This window comes from Syngnathus floridae, chromosome 22 (genome assembly GCF_059516105.1).
Source record: "Syngnathus floridae isolate MCC-2025c chromosome 22, RoL_Sflo_1.0, whole genome shotgun sequence".
In the NCBI taxonomy this organism is placed as follows: domain Eukaryota; kingdom Metazoa; phylum Chordata; class Actinopteri; order Syngnathiformes; family Syngnathidae; genus Syngnathus; species Syngnathus floridae.
Window position 1 is genome coordinate 5,417,827 of NC_142434.1, and position 12,795 is coordinate 5,430,621.

General features: G+C 41.7%; 2 protein-coding genes across 6 annotated transcripts in view; both read right to left on the bottom strand.

Moving 5' to 3' along the window:
* Positions 1–1,030: 1,030 nt before the first annotated feature.
* cpsf6 (cleavage and polyadenylation specific factor 6) lies at positions 1,031–9,369 on the bottom strand. 4 transcript variants are annotated; one of them, XM_088367569.1, is made up of 11 exons: positions 9,234–9,369; positions 8,187–8,396; positions 8,006–8,109; positions 7,574–7,719; positions 7,307–7,486; positions 7,034–7,117; positions 6,304–6,787; positions 5,989–6,104; positions 5,763–5,913; positions 5,472–5,670; positions 1,031–1,582 (listed from the first exon to the last, which is right to left on the bottom strand). In XM_088367569.1, the coding sequence occupies exons 1-10, from the start codon at positions 9,291–9,293 to the stop codon at positions 5,484–5,486; spliced, it is 1,722 nt and encodes a 573-aa protein (XP_088223695.1). In that variant the 5' UTR covers positions 9,294–9,369; the 3' UTR covers positions 1,031–1,582; positions 5,472–5,483. The 4 variants fall into 4 exon arrangements, with proteins under 4 accessions (XP_088223695.1, XP_088223693.1, XP_088223694.1 ...); XM_088367567.1 differs by having other exon boundaries at positions 7,565–7,719; XM_088367568.1 differs by having other exon boundaries at positions 1,031–5,376; positions 7,565–7,719.
* A 26-nt stretch (positions 9,370–9,395) lies between these two features.
* Positions 9,396–12,795, bottom strand: part of LOC148379420 (voltage-dependent calcium channel subunit alpha-2/delta-4-like) — a 33,512-nt gene continuing 30,112 nt past the window's right edge. For both annotated transcript variants that reach the window (XM_088366885.1, XM_088366884.1), the window contains 10 exons: positions 12,725–12,769; positions 12,488–12,550; positions 12,331–12,401; positions 12,178–12,253; positions 11,997–12,049; positions 11,684–11,739; positions 11,396–11,516; positions 10,964–11,084; positions 10,366–10,443; positions 9,396–10,309 (listed from right to left, as the gene is read on the bottom strand). In XM_088366885.1, coding sequence (XP_088223011.1) covers positions 10,211–10,309; positions 10,366–10,443; positions 10,964–11,084; positions 11,396–11,516; positions 11,684–11,739; positions 11,997–12,049; positions 12,178–12,253; positions 12,331–12,401; positions 12,488–12,550; positions 12,725–12,769 — 783 coding nt within the window. In that variant the 3' untranslated portion in view covers positions 9,396–10,210. The remainder of the gene's footprint in view (positions 10,310–10,365; positions 10,444–10,963; positions 11,085–11,395; positions 11,517–11,683; positions 11,740–11,996; positions 12,050–12,177; positions 12,254–12,330; positions 12,402–12,487; positions 12,551–12,724; positions 12,770–12,795) is intronic.

Consider the following 12,795-nt stretch of genomic DNA (forward strand, 5'->3'; position numbering starts at 1 on the left):
CAACTGTCCACTCTACAAGTACGATTAAAAAAAATGACATCAGGACCTGTCTGCTTCTCTTCTCAATCTTCTTGTTTAACCTGCAAACACTTACCTTGTGCACTGTTGGGGGGGGGGGAAGGTCATAACAAAAGTTTATACAAATACCTCGACACAACTTGAAAACACAAATGAGGATGTGGAGAGGTGGAACAGGACCCTGATTTAAGCAATAGTAATTGTTTTGCTAGTGTTTACAGTTACTACACGTGATCAGCATGTGAACATGAAACACAGGCAGGACAATATAATACAGGAAGAGGATATCCAGTATTTGGAATATTTGCTTACAATTAAAAGAACTACAGCAGTGGTCCCCTGATTACAATGTCTCGGGATGACATTCTACGCAGAAAGTGGAAATATTTGAGGATGACGTTAAGGGTAGGATTTGAGCTACATGCATGTTGGAATCAAAAAACAAAAATGAATTCGACAAACCCCAACAAAAAAGGCACATGGGAAAAAATGACAACAAAGGAGTCTTACATTTGAACAATACAGGGAGGGCAAGTGGACAAACAGAAGGGGGGTGAGGGGATTTGCTTTGTTTTTCACTATTTTTTTTTGTTACATTTAGAAAAATTGACACATTACTTAGTTTACACCCAACATTTGGATTTCAAGATTAAAAGTCGTCAGACTACGGCGTAAAATATACAACACTGAACCAGAGTTGACTCAATACCAGCTTGAGTCAATGTGCATAATTTGATGCAAGTTATGAAAAATAAAACAGAATTTGCAATGGACCTAGTAGTGCCTCCAATTTCACACCAAAACATCAAAAAACAACAAAATGATGCATTGTTTGGAATCTGCTTGAAATGACCATGTCGATGCAATTTTACATACTTGCCATTACACAAAAAATGGATACATTCAATCTTACCTTGTAAATACAGGCATCCATTATCTACCCTCTACAACAGTTTATACGATAAACACAGTACAGCGCATTTAATATAAATGAGCCACTTCCAACAGTGTATACCTCAGTAAACATGTTTTATTACAACACCATCTAGTTTTAATCAAAAGCAGAGACATGTACAAACGTTCTAAGCATGAGAAGAAATAAGAATAAACGAGGGGTAAGGAGAGAAAGGGGGTGGGGGGCAAATGTGTCCTATATTAAAACTGCTAAATTAAGTGTTCACAGTACAGTGCGTGGAAAACAAACCAAAAGATGGACCGCTCACGTCGTCTTATTAAAAAGGACCGATGGACCAATTAATTGCTTGTTGCGAGATAGACGCAGAGAAAAACAATGGGGAATAAAATAAAACACCATCAACGTAAGAGTGGAAAGATTTCCAATTACCATGAGTAGATGTTTGAATAGCCGAGGGGCGGAGGAGTGGGTGGGGGCTCCTCCATCCACTCTGCACAGTTGATGAATAGACAGAAAGAGGGACGGGCAGAGATGGGAGGATGATGGCGGGGGATGACGACGAGGAGGCGCTGTGTGTCCACTCATGCAGGTGGCGGGCTGAAGTTCATCCTCCTTTTGTCCATCCGTCCGCCCGTTGGGGTTAGTGAGCTGAAAGGTGTCAAAATGGAGGGTGGAGTTTGGTTTCGAGGTAGCGCAACAGTCAACACTCTCTCCCCTCACCATACCGATCCAATATTTCATTGTATACATATTTGTTATGTACATTTTTTTTTTAAACCAGAGGTGGGCATGTTTGTAAATTTTGCTGGTCCGTGATTCGTCTGACTTGGGCACCCGTCTGTCATTATTTCAAGCCAAACCAAAATGTTATGGTTATTATTTTTAAACAGCGCTTCAGTCAGTTTTACACACACACATATACATAATAGGGCTGTCACTATCGAATATTTTTGGAATCATTTAGTCCATCGATTAATCGAATAAAATTTTATTTTGCATAAACGTGTATTACAAAACCATTTCTTGTGGTTTATTTTTGTATTGTTAAAAAAAAGTAATAATTAAACAATAGCGATTAATGTTGCACTCACCAAACCTTTTGAAACTGATTCATGTTATCGTTTCCTGTAGTAAAAGCTGAGGTTAGCAAATATCTTGTTTTGATTCAACACAAAAGATAATGTTTCTTTTCATGGATGAATCCAAAAATCAATGAAATGATTGCGGTTGAAAGGCTGAGAATTGACAATTAATCGATTAATTTTGACAGCTCTAATACATATACATACATTGACAACTAGACACACATTTACTAGATACACACACACACACATATATACATGCATATGTATATACGAAAAATACAGTCTTATAAATGAAATAAAAATTGTACATTTAATACCCCTAACATATTTAATGGAAGAAAAATACGGACAAAAAGCATTTAAAAATTAACTATGAAAAGATTTACATCTACTTCATGAATTGAACCAACCCATTGCTGGCGCCAGCGAAATGGTAGTCCGTCATTACTGAACATTTAAACCTTCGTCAGTGCTTCGTCTCCATTTATTTAAAGTTTCCCGTCTTCTGTCAAGGCGTGTCAGTGACGGCCTTACGGAACGCCCACCTCTGTTTTTATTTATTTATTTATTTTTTCCACACAGGAGGCCAACACCAGGGCTGAGCACAAAATCCAACTGACTAAACAACAAATCATTGAAAAAAGTCAATGTGTCAAATTATTAATTAAAAAAAAAAAAAAAAAGTGGATTGTGATGTGCTCAGCGCTGACATGGGCATACTTCCATCACGCAAACAACATCATTCAAAGCCTGTTTCAAGTCAGGAACTAATGGTCATCATAGCAAATACTGTACATTCTTCTACTGGAGTTTTTGAAGAACCACTTACACAATTAATGTCAGCAAAATTGTCCATTTACAAGGATGATAAGCTCCATTTTGAGAGGTATGAACTGTTTTTCAGCGTGACAGTAGGCTAATAAAATTGAGGGCCTGACCCGATTTGTCCACGCTGCCACGAATATTGAGTTGCTCAAGCTCGACTGCAACTCCAAGACGAATTATTCACATATGGTTTAGTTAAAACCTCCCTGACCGTGTCAATGGCTCATTATCATCCTTGTGAAGGGAGATGTTACGTCATGTTCAGTTGTGTACATTTCGGGCCTTCCGAGTATAGTCGCTCATTCGCATATAACGCAACATTTTTTACTCACTCAGCATTTTCAGCAACGACGTGAAATGTGACTGGTTTCAACCTGATTTGAACTTATGCAAATTCAGCAAGGATTCCTTTCAAAACGGACACACGGAGCCCCCCTCCAATTTCAGTCACAAGCATTTTGACTTGACACAAAATCACCGCTTTGCTATACGATGGCAAACGTACAGCGCCACTGAATTACTTTTACACAAATCTGGACCAAAGCGTCATTTAAACAACCACAACAACAACAACAAAACACGACCTAACCTGAGATGCGAATAGCGTCTAACTTCAACTTCTTGTGACATCACAGAACTACCAAAGTGTTAAAATGCCGCATCCATACAATTATCGTAGTCCATGTGAAGCAACTTGCTCGGAAATTCCACTAAAAGTTTTAGAACAAGGCGCTGGACTCTTTTTGACCTTGCTTACCTGATGTAAAAAAAAAAAATAACTAATAATAACTGTGCTTTTGACCAGGTATTGCCAATCACTATTAAAGTAATTGCGTCACAGGGACTACGTTGCAGAACAGCATCAAAACTGCACATGAGGATCGCTGGCGACCCTATGAACAAAGACAGCACTAAATTTGGTCATCAATAAACAATTCACAATTAATATTTATGATTATTTTGGACCCTTTGTAAAGTTGCGGAAGGAACGTCGACATGAATTCGCTACTTTCCCCGACATACATGATCAAAACTATGTGCATGACCTCGTGTCCACTGGGGATCTCGTCAACATCGTAGTTGATCAATCGAGTTTTTATTCCCAGACTGATTGTAAATAATCCAAACACTACAGCTCCTTTCTGAATTGATTTTTTTTTTGGCAAGAGGTTCTCAGTGGACACGCAGGCAAAATCGACGGGCAGTTTTTAGATTAATTAATGAAGCCAATGTCACATGTCTACATTCTTGTGACATTCAACTGGCTCCAGTTAGGCAACTCCAAATATATATATTTTAAAAAAGTCATATTCAACATGGGGCATGAATATACATACAAATATTGTTGGGCAGATAGCTACAAAAATGGATAGTTCAACATTACAAAACAAGACAATCCTTCACGAGAGCACACAAATTGAGTAGTGTGAGCCGATCCTAAATAATTGATGACAAAAAAAGCAGCACGTTCAAGTGTGTCGTTGTGGGTCAGTTACGGTTCACCACATTCAGGTTACATTGGGAGGAGAATTCAAACAGTAGCAATACAGAAGACCACCTCAGAAGGGAATAATGAGGAGCATTCCGTTGTGTTAACTTTACTCCCAGTTGACAGATTAGCGACCTTTTAAGGGCCTCGCTTTAGGGGACTTAACAAAAAAAATGCTATCATAATAACTTACAGCTGGGATGCAATAACTTCATAATAAATTGCACATAAATAACACAGATGCAAACGAGGACAAAATAAAAAAGGACAAGCAATTGTATATTGTCATGTAAAAATAAAAACTGTAGCATGTCGCTTCTTTCCACAATACAACCACACGGGCGGAAGTGTATTCAATCGAGCGTTACCAAACACAATTGTCAGGAACTTCAGTGAATAACTTATTTGGTCCACTGGCATTACCTGCAGTTCAAATCTATACTTTCAGTTAGGATTACTTTAATAATCGATTAATCGGACAGAAAAATGTTTCAATTCCAGGACATTATTTCAAATTGATAGTGCAGAGAACCAAATCAAATTCTGATTCAGTTAAGCCTTCCATAAGAAAATTAGGCAAAAAATGCCGATCACTGTTTTCCAAAGTAAAAGCAAATGTTACATTTTAATTCAACAAACATAATTCATGGAAGATGACAGTGATCAGAGAATATTTGCAATTGACAGCCTCAAATTCTGTGGATTTTGACAATTCTGAATTAAAAAATGATAGCTAAATGATTAATTGATAAAAAAAATATTATTTTAATAATCGATTCGTTGTCGATTAATTGTTGCACCTCTACTTTCAGCTATTATAACACTCAATATGATCTACATGTATTGATTGCAGTGAAATGCCTGTGGCCCAAAAGCAACAACAAAAAAGAAAAAAACAATTGCATAGATGCAAAAATATTTCTTTTTGAAAAGCAGTTAGATCACATTTATCACATCATGACACTTGTGTGTGACAATTCAAAGTGGCTCCATTTCAAAAGGACACTTACCTTGCACTTACCTTTTCAAGTCAAGGCTTCTTTCTTCATTGTCCCAAAGTTAAAAATGCATTTAATGAAGTAATTACACCCCTTCCCTTTTTTATTTTTTTCCGAACAGAGATAGAGGTTGCACCCACCTCACTTGTCCATTAGCGGTGTCGATATTCCCGCTCCCTCTCCCTCTCACGATCCCGGTCGCGATCCCTCTCGCGGTGGCGGTCCCGCTCGCGGCTGCGTTCGCGGTAGTAGTCCTCGTGGCGCTCGCGACTGCGAGACTTGTGGCGTCTGCTTTTTTCCCTCGAGCGGCTGTGGTCTCGCTCTCTGGAACGCTCACGCCTGCAGGGGAGGGAACAAAAAAAAACCAATCAAAATAACATTGGGAAGAAATAACACTCGAGTAAAAACATCACACGAAATGTGATCTGGACCTGGTGGAGCCGTAACTTTTGGACTCGATTCCGTGGAGGCAATCCTGGAGGGAGCTTATGAGGACCTTGCAGCGGTCGTCGGCCGACACTTTGGACTGTTTAATCAGACTGATGGCAGTGACCAACGTCTCGATGGCGCTGCCGTAGTCCGCTAAAGACGAGAGGTGGCGACGTTAGTCTGACGGTCAAAGCGAGTCGGCTTCCTGTGTGGAATCATGCTTGGTACCTGCACTGGCGTCAGACACTGCTCTGGAAATGGCGCTGGAGGAGATAGCCCGGTTTCTGTTCATGATCTCTTCAAACTCGGCCTCACTCAGAGGGGTCCGAGATGACTCCATGTCCCTGGGGGTGCACAGCCACAAAAACAACATAAATCAGAGGTGACCGATTTTGAAAACCATTTTGACAACCACAAGCAGTAATCTATAGCGTTGTTTTTTTAAGTATCGGGTACTCGTGGAGGCTGCTGATATCAATCACTGATACTTGGGAAAAGAAAAAAAAATCTGCCAGCCCAAAGCAAGAGCATCTTTTTACTCACCGGCCTCCAGGACCGTAGTCTCCTCTCTCATATGGTGGTGGGCGTCCATATGGATCATTTGGTCCAGGGGGGCCCCTGCTGTCATTGGGGGGCATGTTGTTGCCACCAGGCGGGGGGAAGAAAGCGGGATTGACATGGGGAGCGGGCGGCGGACCGCCAGGTGGAGGGCCTCCCAAGTGAGGAGGTGGAGCCAAAGCCAAGGGGGGTCCGATTGGGCCAGGGGGGCGCGGCGGGAAGGGTCCCGGTGGCGGGGGGCCTTGCTGGGGCGGCGGCGGTCCAGGAGGTGGGCCGTAACCAGGGGGTGGTGGGCCTGGAGGTAGGGGTCCTAAAGGTGGCTGGCCAAACTGACCTGGGAAGAGAACGGGGGGAGGAGGCCTGTCCCCACGATTTGGAGGACCAAGAGGAAGGGGTAGGCCCTGACCCGGAGGTGGTCCTGGTGGGCCAGGGGGACCGGGAGGAGGACGTGGGGGCCCTGGCAGCCCACCTAAAAACAATACAGGGCATAGAGCAAAATAAACATGTTATGTTATGATGAACACGCACAGCCTTTCATTAATTCTGCTCCCTGTAAAAAAAAAAATAATAATAATAATAACGCGTCTTACGCATGATGGCAGTTTGAAAGACAGATTGTAAATAGAAAAACATTGAGGCTTTAACGCATGGCTCGACTTTGAGGTGAGGCAAAATGAATGAAATCAGGTCAAATCAAAGCGAGGTGGCGTTTCACCTCTGTCACGCCAACTCCCGGGATTGAAAGCAATATCCAGGTGGCCATCTTGGTGCCTAATCAGATCAGGTCTCAGTGCGGCGCCTAACGCGGAGGAGAAAATAAATCAATCACCCAGCTTTCAGCCAGGCATAATGAGGTGCTGGCCACTTGGGGGCAGAAGAGAAGCGAGTTCCGTCCTACTGGAAGCATGCGGGTAAGCAGATATGATTGGAGAAGAGTTGCAAGAGCAGTGAAGAGGTGAAAAACAAAGCACTCATATGACTAACTAACCAGGGAAGTGCGGCGGCGGCCCACCGGGCCCGACAGAGCCGGGGAAACGGTCTAATGCAGGGCCGCCGGGGGGTCCAGGAAACCTGCCTCGACTTCCTCGACTGCCCATAGGAAAGCCGGCGCGGCCTCCGCCAGGCGGACCAGCTTTCCCTTCACCTGACATCTGGCCTGACTGGTTACCTGTGCGAGGCAAAATTATATATATTCTTTAAAGTGAGATTCCCGTTCTGTGTATGATGGCTAATGAATTGGACTTACTGTGCTTACTTTTACGGGACTGCATCTCAAACTGGCTGAGAGACTGCTTGTTGCACGGCGCCACAATGGGATTCTGACCGTGCAACTCTCTTTTGGACAAAAGCTCCGTTAGCTTCCTGGATGAGCCCTCGGAGCCCACGCATACAAGAGCAAACCTGGCAGGACAAACAAAAGGCACATTCCATACATTGTAGCAAAGTCAGGAGTGAAGTCAGTTAGTGAAGGGAAAAAGCTTCAAATTTGCTTCATGAACCAGTTGCATTTTTTTACTCCTCTAGGTGGCACTGTTGGACTAAATAAAGACGTTTAATAAATATTAAAAACTGTGCTTTCACCCTCTCTACAGGAATAAAAAAAATATAACTGGTTCATGAAGCAAAATTGAAGCCTCATTTTCCCATCCATACCAGCTATTGACAATTTGAAGACCAGAAGACTTACCCTTTGGATTGCCCATTGGATCGGTTTTCAAAGAACTTGATTTCCAACACATCTGTGATCCCTATTGATCGGATTGCTTCTGTGAGGTCCTCATCTGTTGTCCACTGTAAAAAATAAATTAAAAAAATGATGATTTAAACTAAGGCTGAAAAGATCAAAACATTTATTTATCCCCACTCACCCATGTGAGGTTTCCGATGTACAGTGCGATCCTTTTCCCCGAATAGGTGTACACCACATTGGGCGGGGCAGATTTGCCTCCATCGGAGCCCCCCTGCGTAGGCAGTGCGTCCAAGTAGTCGCGGTCCTCTGGCGCGTCGCCATTATTGGCCGACGGGGAGATCACATCGTCGTACAGGTCAATCTGTTCATGAACAGGGTAGTCTGCTTCCTGAAAAACAAGGATGGTTTGGTAAAAGTTGATTATTTGTTTAATCTCAGTGCTTGTGAGTCTTCACAATCCAAAGAACAATCAATTAATTTATTTTCAGTCTATATGAATGCAGGGTGTAAGCCATTATGCATTGCAAACAGTATTTCAAGCTTCATGACTGCATTTTGTCATTTGTATTGACAATTTTATGCACATACAAATAAGTATGAGATACAAAATAACTTAACAAATGTTACCCATATGTGTATGCTAATAAAAAGTATTTGCATATATGCATAATGTCTCTAATCGAAATTAACAAGATTCAAAAGCAACCTGACTTTTAGAAATAATTCATTTGCCATAAACAACTTACATAATTATTACAGGGTTTTGAATCAACAAATAACGTCAAACTTTATAATTTTGGCTGAATTTGGTGATTGTTATAGTGAAACATGATACTACGCAGCTAATAAACGCGATTGTGTTTGGCTTTGTTAGCCAACCATTAGCGGCCATGCTGAGGCCGCAACTATAAAATCAATGAAACGACGACGGCTGGTTTTGTTGAAAAAGTAACCAAGATGAAAAAGTAACCGTGCATTGGGAATTAATCGACTCACTAAGCAGAATTAAATGAATTCACGTTTTCCCAGCCATTAACGAAGCACGTAACCTCGGACTTGTAGTTTATTAGCACTGCGAATGACGGCCCTCGCGCGAGGGAAAAAAAAATCAAGGTTAAGGAGCAAAACAAGACCTTCTTCGGTCGCAAAAAGGAACGTGGACGCTAAATAAATGCTTATGAACATTGTTTGGTGATGCAAAAGGGTGAAGATTGCGACGAAATACCTGGCTGAACTCCTCCTCTACGTCGGCGTAGATATCGATGTGATCCACACCGTCCGCCATTTTCCTCTGGCGCCTTGCTAGACTTGCTCAACAGAGAAGGCAGCAACAATGAGGGCGGACAACAGCGCCTTTTCTGGCCATTATAGAAATTGCAACAAACAATCGCTAATTCACTGTTTTTATTATTTTACAGCAGAGGCAAAATATAAACACAATGCAAAAGCAGTACAAAAACATAATAGACACTTTAAAAAATGTGGCTTTCTTCACAAACGTGCAATGAGGGTTAATGTGAATTAAGACGGAAAAATTGGATAAATTTATGTTTTCTGGACGACCGTTACAAATACACAAAAACACACAATGAATAAGTTTAAAAGGTAGTCAATCTGGCAATTTCTCATAAACACATGCTTTTAGAAAAGCTAGTAGCGTACAAAAATATGATGACAGATTTACACCAATATACAGGAGGCAGCAATGTATATATTGTTTTTTACTTGTTTAAATGAAATGACGTGCTACCCAGGACTCAACCTTAAATGATACATTTTGAAATAGTTAAAGGGTATTAATTTAATGTATGAACCTGACCAGGCGGATATAATAAGTTAGACCTTTGTATTTTGAAGCCCTTCCTATGCTACATGATGTGATTTGCATGACCATACGCAAATCGGCGTGAAGCTAAATCAGAAATTCATTACTTCCCTACGGGCTCCATTACATTCACTCATATGATTCATAATTCATCCGCGTGAGTCACGGCAACCACCTGCTTCTGTTTAGTCCCCCCCTTTCATTTGGAGATACAAGGTGGTGGAAGAGAATAAAACTAATGGAGTGGTATCCATGGCAACACCTGCCAATTTTCTGCACTTTCACCAACAAAGGGAACAGTTCTTCGGTTTGTCAGGACCAACAAAAATAGTTGTGTTTTATATAAAAAAGAAAATCCACTTGTGGCAAAATCAGGGTCACCATTGGTAGAGGAATGAGGCAATGGATGGACAAACGAGGAAGAGCAAGGTAGAGAGGGATGCGGCGGACGCTCCTCCGCAGTCGTTTGCATTCTCCTGAAAGGGAAATTGTCTCATTATGACCTTGAACATCCACATGATATATCTTTTACCTGAGGGTGGTAAGCATGGCACGACTCGGGACGTCTGCGGATCTTCTGGGAACGCATCCGGTCGCATTTCACTGAGGAGTTATGTTCAGTGGATGTCAAGGATACATAGCTAATCCATGAAAACTTGCAATGAGAGCCAAAAATATTTGTAATGTATTGTTTTGATAAAGAAAATACAGAATGCAACTTTGTAAAAGTTAAATAAAATGTGAAGAATTAAAGCATTAAGTCATTGCTGCTCCATGTGGTGTGCACACCTTGACCACCAGGGGCAGTATAATACAGACACAAACAAAGAAGAGTTCCACAACTAATTAAAGTGACTCTGAAAACTGTAAAAATATTACTTGCTTTTTTTTTTTTATCAGAGGTTAAAAATGTCTGAGTATTGGAATGCTTTAAAGCATTATAACACCGCTAACATAGATGCTATTTGTTAGCCAGTTTATTATCAATTAGCATTAAGCTAGCAGATTTCAAGCTAAATTGTAGTAAGTGTCTTTGATTTGACAGTAAAATTCAATTTTGAGAGTAAATTCCATCCACCTGGCTCATTCTACTACCAACCAAGCACATTTCAGTTATTTTTGAAGTCGAGGATATATTTGACTTCTTTGGGCTCCATAGTAATAGGCGAGTATTGTCTGGAGCAGTCGCAGTCGGCCTGGACAACCAACATCAGCAGGTTGCTCTGCGGAATCTGTTGCACCACAAACATCCTGTAGCACAAATGTTTGTTTATACAATATGAATATCCAGCAGCAAACAGGAATGTTATTGTCATGCCACAGCCATCCTCAAGAGGGTGCTCACCACACTCCATTCCTCACCTCTTCAACTTCTCCCCTTGTTTTGACTCCCCTGTTCTATTTACCTTTTTTTTTTTAAATACTTTCTTCACCACTCACCATGTGATTTGTATAATCTAATGCACCCTCATTTAATCCTGTTTCTGCCCACTTATTTCCATCCTTGCGGTTATATAAATACAGGCAGAAGCATGAAGAATGGATTATGCATGTGTGCTTACTTCTGGCAGCGTCCGCACTTGATGATACTGTTGGTCTCTTTGACTGACGGCTCGTAGACAAAACTGGGGTACTCTGTATCACACGGTTGCAGGAGGTCCCCCTTTTTCTTGTGAGCAGACGCTGCAGGAGAATTTAGAAAAGTTGCCTCATCCTAAGGGAGTGTTTTGATTTTACAGCCTCGGTCAGGCTGAGCTATATTTACAATGTTTGTGTGTTGTATCATGAAAGTTCCATATTGGTGTTTTATAAAAAAAAAAAAAAAATTCTCTGCCCTTGTGTGAACTTACCATCTGCAAAGTGCTCCGTGTGCCAGAAACCACAAACGTTAAACTCAAGGAGAAACCTTGTGAAGTGGAGAAAAAAAGGCGAGTGGGGGGAATCAATTAGCAACTCCATCATTACAGTCTCGCTGGCAGATTGCTTTCAATTTTCTTCAAACTGGGCCCTGACCCAAAGTTCTGTCAGCAGGAGAGCACTTTATTGGCCACAGTGCTTTACATCCACGATAATATGCAATGATGGATTGAGTACAAATAAAAGACAATCCGTTGATCGACTTGGGAATACGCTTGCTTGCCAATTGCTAGTAGCAACACTTACAGTAAGAAGTTGGAAAGGAACCACTTGAGAGTGGATGCCAAAGCGTAGAATGACTAGAAGGGGAAAAAAAAATGATAAATTGAATTAATCACTGCCAGTTCCGTTAAAAGAATCTTCGACGTCTTTATTCGTCAATGGTAGTGAATGTGCTAATCTAAGACTAGATGATGTAAATACACACATTAAGAAGTGGCCGGGCCCTGCTGACGGAGTGCGTGTTCATTTTACACATCGCCTGGTAGTCAAACAGAGAAACCCTGAGGAAATAGAAAAATGGATGTAATATAATAAAAATTCAGGATTGGGTTGGCCACCATCTTGGAATTGACCTTACCTCTTGAACATGCCCATTCGGATCAACGTGGACATAACGGCGCCGTCCACCTCGCCGAAGAATGTCCCGGCCTGTCGTCAAAGACGCAAAAGGCGGTATTACGATTTTCCGAAACTCACACCTCAGCGTAAAATTACTCTTGCGTGAGTGAACTGACGTCAGCGCGTTGTTTGGAAATGAGGACAAAGCCATTATTGTCAATCACGTAGCACTCCATATCCTGCCGCGGGAGACAGAGACGAGATAGAAAAGGCAATTGCGATCGGCGTAATGAGCTCAAATTATACACAACAGAGAAATAAGCTCGTTCGACATCCAACTGTCATGCCACGGGAGCTTGAGATCTTTCTGAGACGATGGAGGAGGTAAGTGTGGGGGGGGGGGGTGCACTCACAAAGCTGTCGCAACGAAGAGGACAAATTCCTTCCACGTCGGAGCACTGCGGGGCAAATGAACGAAAGAAAA